Source organism: Hypanus sabinus, chromosome 11 (assembly GCF_030144855.1).
Source record: "Hypanus sabinus isolate sHypSab1 chromosome 11, sHypSab1.hap1, whole genome shotgun sequence".
Lineage (NCBI taxonomy): Eukaryota > Metazoa > Chordata > Chondrichthyes > Myliobatiformes > Dasyatidae > Hypanus > Hypanus sabinus.
The window spans coordinates 66,468,580-66,490,493 of record NC_082716.1 but is presented as its reverse complement, the minus strand read 5'-3'; the positions used below and the strand labels follow the sequence as shown (position 1 = coordinate 66,490,493).

At 38.5% G+C, this 21,914-nt stretch overlaps 1 protein-coding gene across 9 annotated transcripts in view; it reads left to right on the top strand.

The window, feature by feature from the left end:
* The window catches only part of LOC132402058 (zinc finger protein GLIS3-like), a 371,909-nt gene extending 352,029 nt beyond the window's left edge, over positions 1 to 19,880 (top strand). For 4 of the 9 annotated variants that reach the window (XM_059984584.1, XM_059984585.1, XM_059984583.1 and 1 more), the window contains 2 exons: positions 7,158 to 7,328; positions 16,096 to 19,880. In XM_059984584.1, the coding sequence (XP_059840567.1) occupies positions 7,158 to 7,328; positions 16,096 to 16,232 (308 nt within the window). In that variant the 3' untranslated portion in view covers positions 16,233 to 19,880. Of the gene's footprint in view, positions 1 to 2,861; positions 3,001 to 7,157; positions 7,329 to 16,095 lie in introns of those variants that run through there. The other 5 variants (XM_059984588.1, XM_059984587.1, XM_059984590.1 and 2 more) reach the window with 5 other exon arrangements.
* Positions 19,881 to 21,914: the final 2,034 nt, after the last annotated feature.

Here is a 21,914-nt window from a genome sequence, read left to right as displayed (position 1 = left end):
ATTTGATTAGGGATCTTACGGTAAAAGAATGCTAAGGAAAAAGTGATCATAATATGATAGCATTCACCCTGCAATTAGAGAGGGAGAAGCTAAAGTCAGATGCAAAAGAGAAGGCAAACAATGGAGCAAAAATTAGTGAGAAGTTAGAGGATTGGGAAACTTTTAAAAATGAAGAGAATGAAACTAAAAAGCCATAAGGTTGGAAAGAGAAAATAATGAAGGTAAGCTAGCCAATAGAATCAAAGAGGATGCCAAAAAAAAATTTCAGATTATTTAAAGAGTAAAAGAGAGGTGAGAGTAGATATTGGACTGCTGGAAAATGATGCTGGAAAGTTAGTAATGGGGTACAAAGGAATGACAGATAAAGTGAATAAATATTTTGCATTTTGCCTTCAATGTGGAAGACACAAGCAGTATGCCAGAAGTTCGAGGGTATCGGGGCTGAGGTGAGTGCAGTTGCTATTAATTGGAAAATTGAAGGTTCAGAAGGTAGATAAGTCACCTGGATCCAGAAAGTAAACACCCCAGGGTTCTGAAAGCAATGGCTGAAGAGATTGTGGAGTCATAAGTAAACATTTTTCAAGAGACAATAGATCTGGCATGGTTCTGGAGGAATGGAAAATTGCAAATGTCACTCCACTCTTTAAGAAGGGAGAGAGCCAAAAGAAAAGAAACTATAAGCCAGTTAGCCTGACCTCAGTGGTTAGGAAGATGTTGGAGTTGATTATTGAGGATGTGGTTTCGGTGTATCTGGAGGCACATGATAAAATGGGCCAAAGTCAGCTTGATTTCCTTAAGGGACTACCTTTCCTAACAAATCTGTTGGAATTATTTGAGGAAATAACAAGCAGGATAGACAAGGAGAATCGGTGGATGTTGTGTACTTGGATTTGTAAAAGGTCCTTGACAAGGTGCTGCACATGAGACTGCTTAACAAGATAAGAGCCTTTGGTATTACAGGAAAGATACCAGCATGGATAGAGCATTGGCTGATTCGAGGCAAAGAGAGGCAAAGAGAGGGAATAAAGGCAACCTTTTCTGATTGGCTGCTGGTGACTAGTAGTGTTCCATGGGAGTCGGTATTGGGACTGCTTCTTTTTATGTTGTGTCTCAATGATTTGAATGGCAGAATTGATGGTTTTAAGGCCAAGTTTGTGGATGATATGAAGATAGATGGAGGAGCAGCTAATTTTGAGGAAGCAGAGTGACTGTTGAAGGACTTAGACAGATTAGGAGAATGGGCAAAATAGTGGCAGATGGAATACAATGTTGGGAATTGTATGGTCATGCATTTTGGTAGAAGGAATTAAAGCACACATTATTTTCTAAATGAGAATATTCAAAAATTGAAGGTGCAAAGGGACTTGGGAGTCCTTGGGCAGGATACCCTACAGGGTAATTTGCAGGTTGGGTTGGTGATGAGGAAGGAAAATGCAATGTCAGCATTCATTTTGCGAGGACTAGCATATAAAGCAAGAATGCAATGCTGAGGCTTTAGAAAGTATTGCTGAGGTCTCACTTGGGAATATGGTGAGCTGTTTTGGGCCCGTATTTAAGAAAGGTTATGCTGACATTGGAGAGGGTTCAGAGTATGTTCATGAGAATGAGTTAAGGAATGAAAGGGTTATTGTATGAGGAGCAATTGATGGCTCTGGGCTTGTATCCGCTGGAATTTAGAAAAATGAAGGAGTATCTCATTGGAACCTATCAGATGTTGAAAGGCCTAGATAGAGTAGATTTGGAGAGGACGTTTCCTATAGTGGAGGAGTCTAGGACCAGAGGCACAGCCTCAGTATAGAGGGATGTCCATTTAAAATGGAGATAAGGAGGAATTTCTTTAGTTGGAGGATGGTGTTTCTGAGGAATTCATTGCCACAGACGGTTTGGGTTGCCAGGTCGTTGGGTGTATTTAAGGTGGAGGTTGATAGGTTCTTGATAAATCTGGCATGTGAAAGGGAGAAGGTAAGGGAAGGGGTTGAGATGGAAATGGGTTAGCTATGATGAAATGGTGGAGGAGACATGATGGGTTGAATGACTTAATTCTGCTCCTATGTCTGTTTGTCTTATGGTCTTAATATCTTCATTTTCAAGTTAAAAAATTATGGTTAGAAGATAAGAATAATCCTCTCCTCCTACACTTTTACTTCAGTTCAAAATCAGTGAATTTTTTAGTGAGATGAATGTGTATTAAAATGAGTGTTCATTAGGAGAACAGAGGAAATAAGTCACTAGGCCATTATAAAACAAAACCCCAATAGTAAGAAGTGGTTTCTTAGATATTTTATGTGAGGAAGGTTCTTGGGAAGGACTTATTGATGTTTGGGGGTGGAGACAATAAAAGGAGCAATTGAGTCCTGAACTTGGTTCAGTTTAATTCCTGATGGTACTTCCTTGTTTACCACTAAATTATGGGGTTGTTATTCAAGACACAAACATTTTTTTATTGAAACATTGAAGAAATTTTCAACTAATCAACCACTAATTATCTACTGACAGTCTAGCAAATGGAATTATTGGCATGTAAAAAATTAATTTAAAAGTAAAGTGAAAACATGGAAAAGATTAAACTAAATTACAAAATCTATCCAAACATGTGGCATGATAATTTTAAATTACAAGTGACTATTCAGAGGCTTTGTTATCTTGCTATTAAACCAATGATTGTGGTCTCAACAGTACTACCACTGAGGTCTGCGTGTATCCACACTGTTCTTACAAAGTGTACTATTCATGACTATGTCTGTTGTGTGGTCCCATGTTTATATATATGTTTTACTATTTTTCTTCAGAGATGCTGACATTTTCAGAGGTATTGTTTCATATTTGTTGATAGTTTTACATATCTTATTTGAATTGTCTAGCACACAGAACTCTAAACAGAAGCTTATTCCATCTATTAATTCAGAAGATCTCTGCCTGGAGCGGAGATGTCCAATTTATGAAGCTGGAAGTCTGCAGCCATATTTGTGAGAAGACCTGAGAGCAGAATCACATGTCAGGGTCTGTTTCTTTAAAACTGCTCACTATCTTGGTGTCATATCAGATCCTGAGATGGCTGAGAATCGTACTTTTGCCTTCAATATAATGGCATGGGGACTAAACAGGATTTATCAATCAGATGGCACAGGATTTCACACAGGCAACGAAGGCACCTTGGAGCACAGATACACCAGTCAATAAAAGCTCCACCACAGGTTGACAAGAGAAGCAAACCAAGCAATAGAGAGACAACATTGAAAAGTAGCGTTGCTGTCTTGAACCTGTGTAAAATCCTGGTTTTCCCACTCTTAAGAATACTGCATACAGTTCTGGTCATGGAGAACCATAGAGGAAATGGAAACAGCGTAGAAAAGATTGCAAAGATTATACCAAAAATACCAGGATATTGTTATCAGGAAAGGATGAACAGTTTGGGGTCTCCTTTTAATTGAGAAAAGACATAGTAAGCGAATCGAGGACTTTTAAGTGATGATTTTAATGGACTGGGAGTAGAAAGAATATGTTTAGTGGGGAAGAGCATATCCAGAAACCATTATTATGTTAGTTACTAAGAAATCCAGAGGGGAAATAAAAAAAACTTCTTTACCGAAATGTGATGGGAATACAGAATATGGTGCCGTAGGTAAATTCAATCTGTGTCACCAAAGACACCTAGTACAGATAATGGACTGCCTTCATTGCCTTACTGCATGCAGTAGTGTCAAAAATCACTGTTTGTTAATTTGGTGTCAGTAGGCCCAAATGAATCACGTGACGTACTCACAACTGATGCTATTTAAATACTGTTTGCTGTCAGCATGGTTAGTGTCTAACAGCCACACAAGTGCACAAGACTGACACTAGTTAGAAACTATTTTGCAGCAGTCTCCTGTCCCAATTAGGTGGCATAGTGTCCCAAATAAACAGGGACTGTCCCAGCCCTTTTCTCAATTAGTTTTTGTTCTTTAAGGGTCGTCTCAAATAAGTAGCTGCTCCAATTAGTCAAGGGCCCAATTCTCCAGAATCCATACATTTTTTAGCAGATACTGAACAAACAGCTGGAAAAGCAAAGGGAACTTCACAGAAAGACATAGATGACGAAAGACAGGAAGGGGCTCAAGTGGAACATTAATGTCAGCATGGATGGTTGGCCAAATGTATACATTTTTCTATCATAGTGTATATTACATGTGATCCTATGTAAGGAGATTTGGGGGACATCTGGCTAGGTTTTAAGCACCATTTTAAGAGAAAGATACAGAGGTGGAGGAAGAACTATGAGATGTTTAGGGAGATGGTTCCGTAGCTTAGAGTCAGGTGGTGACACAACTGTTATGGCAGAGCAGTGAAAATCAGGGGCCTCAAGAGAACAAAGTTGACAACTTGGAGCAGTGTAGAGATCTCTTGGCATTACTGGACTGCTACAGATAACAGAGAGGTAGAAAGAATGTGAGAGGCTATGGATGGATGTGAAATCTTGGATGAGAAGTGTTAAATTATAGAATTGCTCTATTAGGTGCTAGTTGTCGACAAACATGGAGGTGATGGGTAAAGAGAATTTCTACATGTCAGGGAACAGGCAGATGAAATTAGTTAGGGGAGGGAGTAGGTGACCTGGTGGGTGTTAGGCATATAGAGCAAAGTAGGGAGAGAGAACCTGGATAAATCGAGAGAGAGAGAGAGAGAGAGGTAGATACAGGGTTACTTTTCAGAGTTTCTTCTCACTGGGTCTCCTATTTGCGCTCCTCAATTGATTCTATCTGCCCATCATTGTTCCCTTATCATCTTCCTTACTCATCAGATTCTGCAGGCTACTGTTCACGCATGCTTAAAATCAGCTATCATTATCCCTGTACCAAAGGACTCTACACCTTCAGAAGTAAATGACTACTGTCCGATGGCACTGATCCCAATCATCATGAAGTGCTTTGCACAGAAGGTAATGGCACTTATCAAAAACTCCATTCCTGCCAGGTGGGACACTCACCAATATGCTTACAGACAGAACCTCATTATGACGCATGCTGTAGCATCTGTCATGTACCTGGTCCTGACACACCTAGAAGTCAAGGACACATATCAGAATGCTATTTCAGGATTTTGTTTTGGCATTCAACAGTATTGTCCTACAGACCTTGGTGAACAAACTCCTACTCCTCCACTGTGCAACTGGGTGTTGGACTTCCTAATTAGTAGTCCTCAGTCAAGATACACAACCACTTCTCCTTCCCTATTATCCTCAACAAGGGTGCCCCCCACCCCCAGGGCCATGTGCTGAGCCCATTCCTCTACACTCCGCTCACACGATTCCATAGACAAACACAGAGTACACAATCATGTTGTTAAATTTGCCGCTGACACGACAGTGGTGGGACTCAACATCAACAACGCTGAGATGGCCTGCAGAGAGGAGGTGGAAGAGCTTGGTGCCAGGTGAATAATCTCTTCCTCAATGACAACAGGACAAGGGAGATGGTTGTTGACTTCAGGAGAACTTGCAACATCAGGCCCCTCTTCACATTGCTGGCACAGCAGTTTCAAACTCCTGGGAGTTCACATCTTGCACAACCTCTCATGGTCCCAGAATACATCCTACACAGTCAGGAAAACACACCAATGCTTCTACTTTCTGAGGAGGCTGAAGAGAGCTGGACTATGTACATCTATACTCACGTCATTCAACGGATGCACAGTGGAGAGCATCCTAACAACCTGCGTCACTGCACGGAATGGAAACTGCACTGTTGCAGACAAGAAGTCTCTACAATGCGTAGCCAAAATTGCCAAATGCATAACCGGCACCAACCAACTCACCATCAAGGACACATCTGCGGAAAGGTGCTGGAAAGAGACTAGTAACATCATGAAGGATCCCACCCGTTTGCCCCACTGTTTGCCCCACTCTCATCAGGGAGGAAGCTATGTAGCATCTATGCCAGGCCACTTTTCAGCTACTTTTCCCAAACAGTAAGGCTGTTCAACATCTTCCCCGACTAACTCAAACCCCCTACACCCCAACCACCTCTATTTTATCGTTTCCTGTGCAGTCACCTTATGTACAGACACTCCTGTGCCTAGCATCACTTTATGGACTTACAATCAATCTATGTATATAAGATATCTTGTGTAATTATATTTATTTTGCTTTTTTGTTATTATTATTCTGTCCTTTATTATGTGTTTTGTGCGACATTGGATCTGGACTAACAATTATTTTGTGTATGGGAAATGACATTAAGCAATCTTGAAACTTGAATGCGTCCTCACTAATCAGTTTCCAGCCTTTGTCTCTACCTCCACCCTTCTCTCACCTAACTGCATCTCTCCCTTTTGTTTATCTCTCTCCTTATCCGTCCATCAACCATTGGCTGCAGTCTCCCAATTCCATCCCTCAACCTCCTCATTTGACTCAGTTTGCCCATGACTCCCCCTTCTCACCTGGCCTCTTCCTTCCCTCTCACCTCTTTGTACTGGCTGTGTCCCCTCTAGACCCTCAGTCCTGATGCAGTTTCTCAATCCAAAATGTCAACTATCTCTTTGCTTCCACAAATGCTGTTTGACCCCTGGAGTTCACTCAATAATTGTTTTTTTTCCCCCTGCTCCATATCATGTGAAGTTTCTTGCGTCTCCATTTTAGGAATAGTATGAAGATGGAGAAGTCAAGTATAGACTATTGGGGACCCAAGAGATAAGGAACAGGAATGGGAAGTGAAACTAAGAGCAGCAATATTCCTTTCACCAGTTCTACAGTTTTAAAATTTTTCATTTATTATTTTCCATATAAAGAAAAATATTTACAGATTTTCAGTTTAGTTGTCATCTCCATGCCGAGCCTGCTTCGCCATTCAATAAGATCATGGCTGATCTAGCCATAGACTAATCTCCACCCACCTGCCTTTTCCCATATCTCCTTCCGGAACAGTTTCTTCCCTTCAGTCATCCAGTTTCTAAATGGACATTGAACCCATGAACACTACCTCACCTTTTTTCTCTGTTTTTGCACTATTTTTAATTTAACTATTTAATAAAGATATATAGATAGATAAAAATTTACTGTGATTGATTTATTTATTATTTTCCCATGTTTATCATGTATGCAAAGTACTGCTCCCACAATGTTAACAAATTACATGACATGTGCCGGTGGTATTAAAACTGATTCTGTTGTTTGTTCACAGGTTACCAAGGAAGTTTTCACACTATGCAGCACACTTTCCAGTACAGCGATTCATTTAGAACAATGGAGCAAGCTACGATTCACAATTCCCTTTCGGCAGATGATTCACATTGCCCTAGTCCAGTTCAGCATAATGGCTACCATTCATGCATTGCACATGCAAGTCTATCAGGTAAAGACTGGGGTAGATTTATAAGCGTGTTGCTTATGTTAATGTGCTATCTCTTTGTTTCTCTTCCATATGGATGTGACTTGGATTTTACGTGAACATATAGTAGTATTACCGCTTCCAGAAAACTAAAAAAAAACATAATCCCTCATTCAAGAAGTAATTTTGTGAATACTTGCTGACTTGTTTATTATTTAAGTCGATTGAGCAGCCATTGTCACTTCCAGTTAAAGATTTTGTTGAGTAAAAACTAGATTGCAAGGTATCTTTGAATACTTTTGCAAGTCACAGAGACTGATTGGTAGTCACTTACATTTTTCATGCTATTAAAAGGATATTTAAGCCTAACTTGGAGTAATAATTTGGTTTGTACCCTTTGCCCAAGTAATTTAGAATATGCACATATGGAGAAAAGTGTCAAAACGATGGATTAGTTTTCTTGGAATGAGGTGGAAAGAAACCTATAAGTTTAGTAGAGTATGTCCAGTGACCACACGGCATTAATTAATAAATATTGTAAGGATGTTAAATCTCCAGTGGGGGTGGGGGGGGGTGAAGGAGATGGAGGGTCCCAGTTGAGAGCAATTTAGAATGTTCTAGATTGACAGTAGGAGGAAGCATTCCAGCAAAATGAATGGAATAACGATAGTCAGGAAGACAGTCTGAACAATAGAGGCCACTACAAATAGAATCCAGGATTACAATTAATGATAATAAGGGCCAACATATAAATCTGGATTTTAGCATTTTTAATACGATTGTCAAATCAACAGTGCAAATTGTTGCAAATGGACACCCTGTAATTGTCACCGCAAGAGATTCGGTTACAGGGTGACCAAGGTTGGGAACCAAATATTCATATTTAGAAATGACAAGCAAAAAGTGAAAGAAGGTGAGTGGCTCCTTAATGAAAGCTAAACACTGAGCAATAGTGAGACAGGACACTAATTCAGAACATCAAGATTTAGAACCAGCATTGCTGGCACTATGAAGCACTAAGGGGCAGAAAGCATTGGTGGCATTCATGTAAAAAGTGTTCTGCAGTAATTATGGGTGATATAGATTGGCCAAAACATATCAGTAATAAAACTGTGGAGCATGAATTCTGGAGGGAGACCAAAATTTTAAGGAGCCATGCTATCTTCAGTTGGGATACAATGAGAAGGGGCTAATTTGTAATTTTATTGTGCATGGTGCTTCAGGGGAAATGAGCATAATAAGAAAGCTTCACAAAGTGAAGTAATTTGATCTGAAACTAGTGTACAAGTTGTAAACAAAGAAAGCTATGAAGATGGGAAAAGTGAGAGTCCGCCTTGATAGATTGAGAAGATTCATTAAAATACTTGATAGTTAAGTGGGAATAACTAGTACTTAAGCAAAGAATGATAGGAACTGTAATAGTTTTACATTCCTTTCTTGTATAAAATGAAAACAAAAGGGGAGAAAATGATCCGATGATGGCAGAAAAAGAAGCTACGAATTGTATAAGATTGAAAATCCAAAATGAATGCATATAAACTTTCTGAAAAAGTAGTAAGCCTTGTGATTGGGAGCATTTTAGAATTCAGTCAAAAAGGAGCAAGAGAGGAAAAATAGAATATGAGAGTAAACTTGGAAGAATATAACTGTAGATCATAGAGTAATAAGTAAAGAGAAAAAAGAATGGCGAAGACAAATGTATATCTCTAAAAGTAAGTAATGGGAGAATTTATTATGGGGAAGGAAAGAAAATGGCACAGCAATTAAAAAATACTTTGATTCTGCCTTTATGGAAGAGGGGAGCTAATTACTTCCTAGAAATGCCAGGGAACCAAGAGTCAAATGAAAAGGAGGAATTAAAGGAAATTAGTATCAGTAAAAAGTATGTACTGAAGAAATAGAGAATGAAAGCCTAATCACCCTAAAAGATAGGAAGCCACTGAAGTAACTGATAACTTGGTTGTCAGTTTATGGAGGAGGACATTTTTTATACATTGTGAAGAATCCACAACAGTCTTCAAGGTGATTTATATTAAAATAAATTAAGTGAGTTTGGAAGAATCTGAGGGAGCCTTATTGAAGCATATAAAATTCTAATAGGATTTGCACATGTACACTCAGTGTACACTTTATTAGGTACCTCCTATACCTAATAAGGTGACCACTGAGTGTATGTCCGTTGCTGTATCCTGTCCATTTCAAGGTTCAGAGTGTTGTGCATTCAGAGATGATACTCTGCACACTGCAGTTGCAACACACAGTTATCTGAGTTACTGTCACCTTCCTGTTAATTTGCACAAGTTTGGTTATTCTCCTGTGACCTTGCTCATTAACAAGGCATTTTCATCCACAGAATTGCCACTCACTGGATTTTTTTTTTTGGTTTCTCGCACCATTCTCTGAAAACTCTAGAGACAGCGTAAACATCTCAGGAGATCAGCAGTTTCTGAGATAGTCAATCCACTTTTTCTGGTCCCAGCAATCACTCCGCGGTCAAAGTCACCTCAATCACATTTCTTCACTATTCTGATATTTGTTCTGAACAACAAATGAACCTCTTGACCATGCCTGCATGCTTTTATGCTTTGAGTTGCTGCCATTTGATTGGCTGATTAGTTAGTTGCATTAACGAGCAAGTGCATAACTGTACCTAATAAAGTGACCACAGTGTATAGGAGATGGATGTTTCAAATGGTTGACAGTTAGCCTGATTGAAAACACTCTCAGGATATGCGGTATAACATTTCGGACTAAGATGAGAAATTGCTTTGCTTAAAAGATTGCGAACCAGTGGAATACTTTGCCATAAAAAATTGGTGGTGATCAAGTTGTTGAATGTACTTAAGATGGTACATAGATTTCTGAACACAGGATCAAGAGATACGATGTTGAGACAGAGGATCAGTCACTACCATACTGAATGGTGGAACCACTTATTAGGGCTGATAAATCTTCTCCTGCCCTCTTTTCTATGTTTCTATAACAAGTATTTGCAAATAAATTAGATGTTGTGATTGAACTCAACAATATCTTTGTCAGACTTTATCTGATTCTAATGACTGGAAATGAGAGACATCAAGCTGCAATTATTGTAAAACAGGACACGGTGCCAGTTTTAATGCCAGGGCTCTCAGTTTTAGAACAGTTTGTCTTTGAGCAGAAGTGCTTAAGGATGATCTTGTAGAGGTTATTAAAATGGAAAATAATAATAAATTTATCTAAATAGATTAGGCACGGTTAACTGTCAAGAACTGCATGAACAGGGAGTAAGGACATGGTCTGAATCATCTGGATTTACCTAATTGGTGGAATGATGGTGAAAACCGGGAAATAATTTGAAGTTACTTGCCATTGCTGGTGAGGTCCACTTGAAATACTGTGCTCAGTTTTGTTTCCCTAACCTAAAGAATAATATATGTAATAGCATTGGAGGCAGTCCAAAGGACATTCATCAGACTAATTCTTGGGATGAGAGGGTTGTCTTATCAAGACATTTTAAGTGTGTTTACCCTGGACTTTAGAAAATAATAGTTTTCAGATATGCAGCATAAGATCCTCAGGGAGCTTGACAGGGTAGATGTTGAGATAATTTCACTCCAGGCAGTCCCCAGGTTACTACAGGCTCTGTTCTGGAGAGCTGTTAGTAAGCTGAACTGTTTATGTCTGACAGAAACATAATGTTTGGGGATGGATCACTGAAACGGCAGTGATGGGAGAGTAGGCAGCCCTAGTTGGCCTCTCTGACTTGCTGAGTAAGCAAGTGAGCCTGCTCAGCATTCTAGCTCTGCATGGCTCAGCCCCATGACTGTGGTGCCATGGCGGCCGGGCTTGTGGGAGAGAAGATGCCCGCAGCCCTTCACAGCTAGAAAATCCATTCCCACCCATCCTGCTGGTCTTCCAAACACTCATTCATATTTATAGGATGTCTATAAGCCAGTCATTTGTAAGCCAGAATACAGGAAAGAGAGAATACAAAGTTGGTAAGGAACAGCCATATACGGCTACAATCAGGATCTTGTGATTCAGGTCCACCTTTACGTTGATCTTTAATGCAAGAAATATGAATGGTATTTCTCCGTATTGTGAGAAGAACAGCAAGGTTTGCAATTAGGCTCCCATTTGGTAATAATGAGTGCATTAATGCTAAAAAAGAATTGATGGAGAATTGTAGTAGGCAGTAAAACCATTGCCTAGAGGTTGTGGTCAGCAGTGAGGCACCCACATTTAACTTGTGGACCGTGTATAGTCAATTACTTAGAAGAACCTGGGAAATCTGACTAAACCACAATCATCTCTCAAAATGTTTGATATCTAAACTTTCAGAAAGATTCAAAACTACTGCAAAAATACTCAAACTATATTAAAAAACCTATTTAAAAATTCAAAACACTTAAACGACTTTAAAAAAATTCAAGGGCAAACATTTATATAAACAAAATAAATGATCAATTAGGTAAGTGAATGAGGTACTGTTTCTGCACCATGTCTAATCTGCTAATTGTTTGAGCAGATTTGTTATTACATGTAATAAAATACCACGAATTTGTACTCCGTTGTAGTAGTTTAGAAAGTTACTTCCCATTGCTGTTGTCCCTTTCATACTGCAGGAAATTTATTGACAGTGTATTGTTTAATAAAATGCAAGAACCTTACAGAGAGAGGAGGTGGTTACATATAGCTGTTCACTCTGTTGAGAACTGCGGGTGATGGTGATTGGCAAGTCTAATTTGTTGATTAAAACTGTGTAGAGGCCTGGCTTTTAAATAGAAAAGCAATAAAAAAAATGCACAAAATAGCCAGCTTGCTTAAAATATAGGTAATGATTTTTGGTGCTCACAAAGTAAAATTTATATGGCTATCATATGATTTATACAGTTGAACAAAATACAATGATAAAGGGTTTGGTCTGTCTGCTGATCTCATTGTAATTACATGTATATTGGTCAGATAAAAGTTGAAATAGATCTTGCCAAGTGAGAATTCATCTACAGCTTTGGTTTCTGGACATACCTGAGATAAAATTCCATTAAATATTGCAGTTCCTTTAATGTCCAAGATATGTTAACTACCGCATTTAGGTTTAAAAATTCTTTCAGCCCAGTGGTGTTAGATACTTTCTTACATTCTAGCACAGCTGAGATTTTTCTGTTAAGGTTGTCAAGGGCTGTCACCACTTTGGTTCAGCCATGTATTTCCAGGAAAGAAATAAACTACCTTCGCAAGATGATTCTTGGAAATGTGACTTCACAGCCATGACAATGCAGCTAACTCTGAATTACCCTCTGAAATGACTGAATTAAGATATTGTTCAAAGTAAATGTATTATCAAAGTACTTGTTTGTCACCTTATACACGCCAGAGATTCATTTTCTTATAGGCATACTCAGTAAATCCATAATAGAATAATAACCGTAGCAGAATCAATGAAAGACTGCACCGACTTGGGCATTCAACCGGTATGCAAAAGACAACAAACTGTGCAAGTATGAAAAGAAAGAAATAATAATAAATAAGTAAACAATAAATATTGAGACCATGAGATGAATCATCCTTGAAAATGAGTCCATAGGTTGTGGGAACATTTCGATGATAGGGCAAGTGAAGTTGAGTGACTTTATCCCCTTTGGTTCAAGAGTCTGATGGTTAAGGGGTAATAACTGTTCCTGAACCTGGTGGTGTATCCTGAGGCTTCTGTACCTTCTTCCAGATGGCAGCAGTGAGAAGAGAGCATGTCCTGGGTGGTGAGGGACCCTGACAATGGATGTTGCTTTCCTGCGACAACTTTTTGTGTTGATGTGCTCAATGGTGGGAAGGGCTTTACCCGTGATGAACTGGGCTGCATCCAATACTTTTTGTAGGGTTTTCTGTTTAAGGGCATTGGTTCCAATCCAGGCTGTGATGCAGCCAGTCAATACACTCTCCACTACACAACTATAGATGTTTACCAAAGTTTCAAATGTCATGCTGAATCTTCACAAGCTCTTAAGGAAGTTGAGGTGCTGGCATGCTTTCTTTGTAATTGCACTTAGGTGCTGGGCCCAGGACCAGTCTTCTGAAATGATAACACAGAGGAATATAAAGTTGCAGACCCTCTCCTCCTCCAATCCTCCAATGAGGACTCGATCATGGACTTATGGTTTTTTTCTCCTGAAGTCAATAATCAGCTTTTAGGTTTTGCTGACATTGAGTAAGAGGTTGTTCGTATGGCACCACTCAGCCAGATTAAGAACAACTTAATGTTAAAAACTCTAATTAAATATTGATATTGAAAATGAATAATGAATATTGAGTATTGAGCAACTTGAATATTTAATTCACCAGATACACTCAGATTCTGCAGTTTTAAAATTTGCTAACAACACTGCTAGAGGGTTCCACTTCTCACACTATGAAGCAAAGAAAAAGCTTGCATGCCTGCTTTTTCTCTATTGACAGGAACCAACTTCGGTTTTCATAGACAGCAACAACGCCTGGCTAGCTCCCACCCCCCAAAAAACCTACGGTTGAAGGCAAAATAAATTATTGATAACATTGTATGTACCAGCAAATTCTTGCTTCTTAAACCCAACAACAAATACAGACTGAACGCATATCTTAATACGGACACTGGACAACAAATTTTTTCAAAAGTGTTGCTTCCTCAGAATTTTTTATTTCTTTATGATAGACTGCTTGAAGATGAACACAAATATAATTTCAGACTGCTTGTATCATGTAGGAATTTGGAGAAATGACAAATTAACTTTTTTTCAATATAATGTGTTTAATTGCATACTGGTGCTGATGCTTTGCAATAGTTCAACTAAGTTCAAAATATTTTGTTAATGATTTTCATTTGTACTCAGTGTCTGAGGCTTTTCGTTTAAGTGTCCAACAATAATTCACCAGCATTGATGGATTCCAGTTGCCCTGGTATCTTTTCCCCATGACCGCAATGTCCTGGTGAAACCTTTCACCATGCTCGTCACTAACAGCACCAAGATTTGCAGGGAAGAAGTCTAAATGGGAATGCAGAAAATGAATCTTTAGTGACATGTTGCATCTCATGGTTTTATATGCTTGAAGCACGCTTTCAACCAGCTGCATGTAGTTTGGTGCTCTGTAGATGCCGAGAAAAATTTCATCAACTTCCTTGAATACCTTCCATGTGATTTTCTCTGGTCCCACTAGAAATTCTTCAAATTCCCTGTCATTGATGACCGGTGTGATTTGTGGACCAACAAAAATGCTTTCCTTCTTGGCATCAGTTATTCTGGGAAGCACCTGTCTCAAATATCAAAATCCTTCTTAGAAATTTTTGTGGCTGGTGATAGTAAATTCCATCCTTACAGTCCTGAACCCAATAATTATTACTAAAACCTGTCCTGCCATGGAGCAGCCGTGCTGCCTAAAAGCATGCCTGGGCAAGAGAGGAAACTTTACAGCTTACATTGTTGGCAACATTTTAATTGACTTGAATTATGAATTGAAAAAATAAACGTGTTTATTTTAAAAAATGGTGCATGATAGGGAAATTTCATGGTGATTTTCATGATCAGTAGCCCAAAATTCATAAGCTACACCTACAGGTATTCAGGAAGCAAAATCTTTGTTGTCCAGTGTTATCTTTCAAATGCATTCTGTTTGTGCACCAGGTTAATTTTCTCAAACAGTATTTTATCTTGATGGTATAACATTGATTAAATTAATTTGCTTTTTTTTCTAGAGTGTAACTAGAAATAAACAGAATCCATTTAGATATCTTTGTCAGTTACTTGAAGGCCTGTTTCCAGTCACAGGTTGTAATTATGCGGTCTCAACCATGCCAACCAAGATAGATTATCACTAAATTGAAATGCCTAGTGAGCTAAACTACACTACCTATTAAATTTAGTAAATTTATGCACTGCCAAATTTAATTAAGCACTTTTTAAAATTCACTATATCACTGTCTGAACTGGACAAAGTTGTATTTATAGTTATTAGGCAATTTTAACTTTACTTTGTCAAATGTGGTGTCTTTGTCAAAATCTAGTTCAAGTACTTTGAGGTATTTAATAAGAATTAGATGATGTTAACTATAAATTTTTAAAATAAAGATTAAACTCTGACTATTAATTAGAAAACCTAACATCCACTATTTTATCCTAAATATAGCAATATTATATAAATATTCTATATTATTAAAGTATAAATTGTTTGGGAACTGTCTTTCACATTTAGAAATTGGGTTCAAGAATTCTTGTCTGAAATTATTAAACACACTTCTGATGTAAAGAAAATAGCTTTAGCAAACCCTAGTCCAGTTCCCTAATAGTCTGTGTCTTAAATACAAAAGCAGGGAGTGAATGACACTTTCCTAGAGAGGGTGGAATGCATACAAAAATGGAAATGCCACATTACTGTGTTAGGACTCACTTTTCCTCTGTGTACATGTATAAGAGTAATATAAAAACTATTTTAGTACATGTAAAGCATGTATTTTTCTGCATGCATACTGTTCAGGCATTACCAAGAGATTAGTTTTCATGTAAAAGCTCCCCCATTAAACTTTTTAAACCTTCAACAGTACAAAACAAGAATGGATAGAATGAATGATTCAGAACCCATTACCACTTGAAATACTTCCAAGAATTGCATTTCAGTGCTAAATTTATCAGCTTATGCCTTATTATATGAAAGCAATAGTGGTTATACTGATCCTACTGCCTTTTCTGTGATTTGTGCTCGAATCTATTGAGGCTTTGTGCTGAGACTGAAAGTTTCCCAAATTACTGCCATTGATAGTATACATGTGGAATTCTCTCCATAGGGTTTGACATTGTCCCAGAATCTCAAGGCACATTCGGAGAAACACTTCGGAATGAACCAGAAGACAATGGACTCTTCCAGATTAGCACCGTTGACCGATGTCTGAATCAGCTGTCCTCTGTTTATACAGAGACCTGAAATCATCTTTAACCTTACTGGACTAACAACTGCCTGGTGTGCCTCTGTTCAAGTTACATTCAAAGACTTAGGCAAATATATTGGAATAGTCAAAGTATCTCATTGCATTTCCAACTCCAAATGCTGATCATCCAAAGTGAAATGATTATAGGTGAATATTAGAGTATGTACACAATCCTCATGAGCCTCTCGCTGCATATATTAATGAAATCAGCACAGCTGTCATTGTAACTTTAAGCTTCATCATTTCTGTAAACTTTTTTCTGCTTATGTACAATTGACTGGAAGCAATCCCAAACACTTTCAACTTATGATAAGGGTCCCTTGTAAAACTGTCAGTGTTGCTGGCGCAAATTGAAATGTCCAAAAAGTCACACAATTGCATATTATATGATGTGTGGCGCATTGCAAGTACTTGCTAGCCTAATGAACAAGGATGTTCAACAATGTTTTAACAAATAAAAAAAAAGGAAATAACTTGCACTATCATTCCGAATATTCTTCCAAAGGTCAGGCATCACTCTTGATGCTATTGCATCAATTCATCTTGAGGGTATGTTTAAACCTTTCAACTCCCCCAGCTATAATCAAAAATGTACAAATACTTATCCATCTTCATATCTTCACTACAAAACATTGGCCTGAGATCAACATCTGTGTTTGTATTACAACCACCCTTACTGCATCTCATTGTCCACAGATACCGATAAATCCAGCACCTGTTATATTTTTAATTTACTTATATGCACCAGTTTTAAAGGTAAACTTGAAACAATGGACATCTACAGTATATCAACTAGAATCTCAAAGATAACTTAATATTTTAAGTGTCACATGGATAAGCATCACATAATTTTGACATTTTCCCAAATCCCTCAACATCTCTTTGTATGCTTAAACCATTCTTAAAACCTGTCTGTTTAACCAAGATTTTAATACCTCAGTTTTTCTGCCTTTGGCTTGATTAATCTTTCCTATGACTCTAGGAAGCTCATTGCGATGTTTTGCTGCATTAAAGGTGCTACATAAATTAAAATATTTTGGATGTATTTCATTTTTGCAGTGTCTGGCTTGCTGAGCATTTCTAAAGACGGTTTAATTTCAGATTTACAATATTTGCAGTGTTACAGAATTTTAAACAATAAACATGAAATGTGTTGTTGCCATTGCACTTTTGATATTAATGCTTAAGGCATCCAGATGTGCAAAGAGAGCAGCCTATTTTGTAACTTGTTAATCACTATTTTCTGGCTAAGGTCAAATGTAAAATAACATGGGTATAAGTTTGTAAAGAATATTAACTTTAAAAAAAAATCCCAACATCTTTGTTTTCAAATTCACACTTTTTGTACAAACTTTTCACATCAACATAATGTACATAGTATGTGTAACAATTTAAGTATTCATATGACATTTTACAATTTATATAACTTTTGAATGGATTATTAAAAGCACGTTATTAATCGATATATATTTGTTGACTTCTACTTAAAAAGATTGAGTTGTTGCTTAAAACTTCACAGAAATGCAAAAATGTTGCTTAACACTGCAGAAAATGAACTTTTTGGATTTATTTTGTGAAGGATATGTGCAAAATAACAACCAATGCCATTGTGGCCTGAAGTTTTAATGTTCCATATGCATAAAGCTGAATGGACCACACATGACTTCTTTCGACTCTGTTATTATGACCTCTACACTTACACACAAAATGTTATGTTTTGTTCCCATGCTATTTCCGATTGATGATAATTTTACTTTCAATAACTGCAGAGTAGGGTGTATGTGAGTGATGGAGGTGGATGTGGTGTAGTCTGATCACAACTTGAGATCTTTCTGTCCAGTGTTCAGCATGTGGTGAATAACATACCACTGTCAGGCCAAACTGTACCTCAAGTTCAGGTTTGATCGCTGTTCAACTATACACGACTACCCATAAAAACAGCCAAATGCAAAGGCCAAGGTGCACAGTACCAATAGTACTGCATAAGTTACATACAAGATATCAGTCAGCATACAGTCATACAAAAAATAATATTGCCAAATCCTTGAGTCCATGAATATTGTCATCAAGAGCAAGCCTGCAGCAGTCTGCTTCCGAACGCAATCTAGCTGGTCTTCTGCCAAGCTGCAATTGGCTGGGCTGATCAGACCCAAAATTTCAAGTGTCCAGGAGATGTGGTAACAAGCATACAAGCACAACAAAGTAACTTGAGCCTTATTTATTATCGTAAAATAGAAAATGCAAATAACCAGACAAAATATTACATAGCAAGTCACAATGATTTCTAGGCTCATGACTCTTAGTCGCCAGTTGATTGTCACTGTTGACGGGGGAATGAAAGTCTAACTCACTCATAAAACCACCCCTGGGTCCTAAATCATAATTCACGATCATGATTTCTGGTTGCAGATGAAGTCCGAAGAAAATCCCAAAAAGCAGGTCAATACATACACCACAAAATATATATTCCACAAGTGGGATTTCCCGGTAGCCAAAGATTTTAATTCCCTTTTGCATTCCCATTCCAACATGTCAGTTCAGGTCTCCTCTTGTGCCAAGATGAAGTGACCCTCAGGGTGGAGGAGCAACATGTTCTATCTGGGTGCCCTCCAACCTGATGAATATCAATTTTTCTTTCTGGTAAACTAATTCCTCCCCCCCTTTATTCCCCTCTCAGACTTTTTACTTATTTTCACCTGCTATTACATCCCCCTGGCTCCCCTCCTCCATATCTTCCTCCTGTGGTCCATTCTTCTCTCCCATCAGAGTCCCTCTTCTCCAGCTCTTGACTTCCCCACCCACCTGGTTTCACCTATCACCTTCCAGCTGGCCTCTTCCCACTTCCTCTGGCATCTTCCCCCTTCCTTCTCAGTCCTGAAGAAGGGACTGAGCTGGAAATGCTGACTGCTTATTCATTTCCACAGATGCTGCCTGACCTGCTGAGTTCCTCCAGCATTTTTTGTGTGTTGCAACGAGCTTTGCAAGTGCAGAACAACCACAAGACAGACAGACAGATTTTGACTTTTTTGTAATCACTCTATCAACTCAGTCTGGTTTCTTTCATTTAAACAACACGTGCCCATTTACACAGTCCTCATAAATCAATTAGACATTTAAATGGTCACTCCTTGTTATGTCATAGCACACAACATTCCTTAATTTCCCAGTGACTGGACACTTAACTTGCCTTGGATTTCAAAAGATGCATTGATGTTTACATATATAAACAATAAGCCCAATCCAAAAAGAATCCATCAAGTCAGCTACCTAACCAATTGCCAGACATTCTTATTTTAATGGTTACTCATTGTTTACTCTACAGACTCCATATGCTAAGCATTCAGAAAGAGTTAAGTTGTCATTTGACCTGACAGACATTCATTCATTGATTTACAAAATCTACTCATACCATCTGTTAAATGTTTTTCCTGCTCTCCATGTTTTGTTGATAATGATTGAGTCTGTTGATTTGTTCACATTTGTTTTAGTTTGATTATTACGTTTGTGCATTTGTCCGTTCTAATTGTTGATTGCTCGTGGCTGTTTGCACTATTGTCTTGTGACTTGTTGGTTCCTATTGTATTGTCTGTTATGGTATTGTCTTGTGCTTTATGCTTGGCACCGAACCACAATCAGTTCTGGTATGTTTCATATACTGCCAATAAAGTGACTCTGATTCTAATAGACCAAGGTCTGCCCCTTGAATGTCTGTTTAGGCAGAATTCTTCTTTCTGCTGAAAATGAAGAACACATATTAATATCCATTGGATGATTAAAATTAATATTATGACCACTTTTAAAATATGAAAAGTTATACAAGTCCAAGGGTTAGCCTCAACATTCACATTAAAATAATGTCCTCATCCCGGGGGTTGGGTCAACAACATCTTGTCAATTCAAACAGCAAGAGTAAAACATGACATTGTGGTTGTGAATGCAAGAGTCAAATAGCAATCAATTTAGTACTTGTTTCACAAAAATGTCATTTGAGGCCAGTCACTCTAGATGTACAACATTCCCTCCCACTTTTTGGCCCACCGTATTCCTAATTTGCACAAATCATATAATGTATATCTTTTCCCAGACCAACAATATAGATTTTACAAATCACTGGACTATTAGTGGGTTGTCAGGTCTCAACAGAAACCTGACATCCAACAAAACACAAGGCAAGTATTAAAACAGAACAAAGCAACGTTCCAGCAGGAACCTTTAAAAAGAACAAGAACTGAGAGATAGTTAAAAATGTTTTCATTCCATTTTAGTCAGTTTACCCTCATCCACACACCCAGGATGGGTTTGTTCTCATTCCATCACCCAATATGTATATCCTTGTCTGTCGGCTATAATCTTACCCTCCACTAGAGGGGAAGACGGGTATGTTACCCAAGATCATCCCCACCCGCCGCAGAACTCAGTTGGCTCTTTACCTGCACATTCAGATGTGCTACCAGGGGCAAAAGAAATAGACTGTCCTATTATAAACAAAACGGGAGTACCTTCTTTCAAGGGGCGGTTGTTCAAATTATACAAAGCACCGAGAAAGACAGGTAACCATCCAGATAAGGTAAGGGCAGAAGTAAGTAAGCAAATTTGCTATTTTAATAGGCCATTAATTTGTTCAATTAGGCCACCATCCTGAGGATAATAGTGGACATGCAATACCCACTGTACACCATTAGAGACAACTCCCTCTTGTACCCTGGAACCATTATCAGATTGAATTTCAAGGGGATCACCATAAGCAGAAACAAGACGTGCTAATCCCTGAAGGGTACCATCCTGATTAGCTTTAACAGTAGGGATTTCTACCATAAAACCAGATTAACTGTTTGCCATAGCGAGGAAGTCCTGGAATCACAGGCACCAACATAATCTATTTGCCAAATCTGAGCACCCACAGGGAATGGCAGCCAAGGGTAATTTTGGAAGCTGTTGGTCCTTAGTATCTAAACATAGCCCACAATTCCCTACCACTTTGTCAGCTACATCGAGGGAATTAAATGCAGCATCTCCAAGTTTGCGTATGATACAAAGCTGGGTGGCGGTGTTAGCTGTGAGGAGGATACTACGAGGATACAGGGTGACTTGGATAGGTTAGGTGAGTGGGCAAATTCATGGCAGATGCAATTTAATGTGGATAAATGTGAGGTTATCCACTTTGGTTGCAAGAACGGGAAAACAGATCTGAATGGTGACCGATTAGGAAAAGGGGAGGTGCAGCGAGACCTGGGTGTCATTGTACACCAGTCATTGAAAGTGGGCATGCAGGTACAGCAGGCGGTGAAAAAGGCAAATGGTATGTTGGCATTCATAGCAAAAGGATTTGAGTACAGGAGCAGGGAGGTTCTACTGCAATTGTACAAGGCCTTGGTGAGACTACACCTAGATTATTGTATGCAGTTTTGGTCCCCTAATCTGAGGAAAGACATTCTTGCCATAGAGGAAGTACAGAGAAGGTTCACCAGATTGATTCCTGGGATGGCAGGACTTTCATATGAAGAAAGACTAGATTGACTAGGTTTATACTCACTGGAATTTAGAAGATTGAGGGGGGATCTTATTGAAATGTATAAAATTCTAAAGGGATTGGACAGGCTAGATGCAGGGAAATTGTTTCTGATGTTGGGGAAATCCAGAATGAGGGGTCACAGTTTAAGGATAAAGGGGAAGCCTTT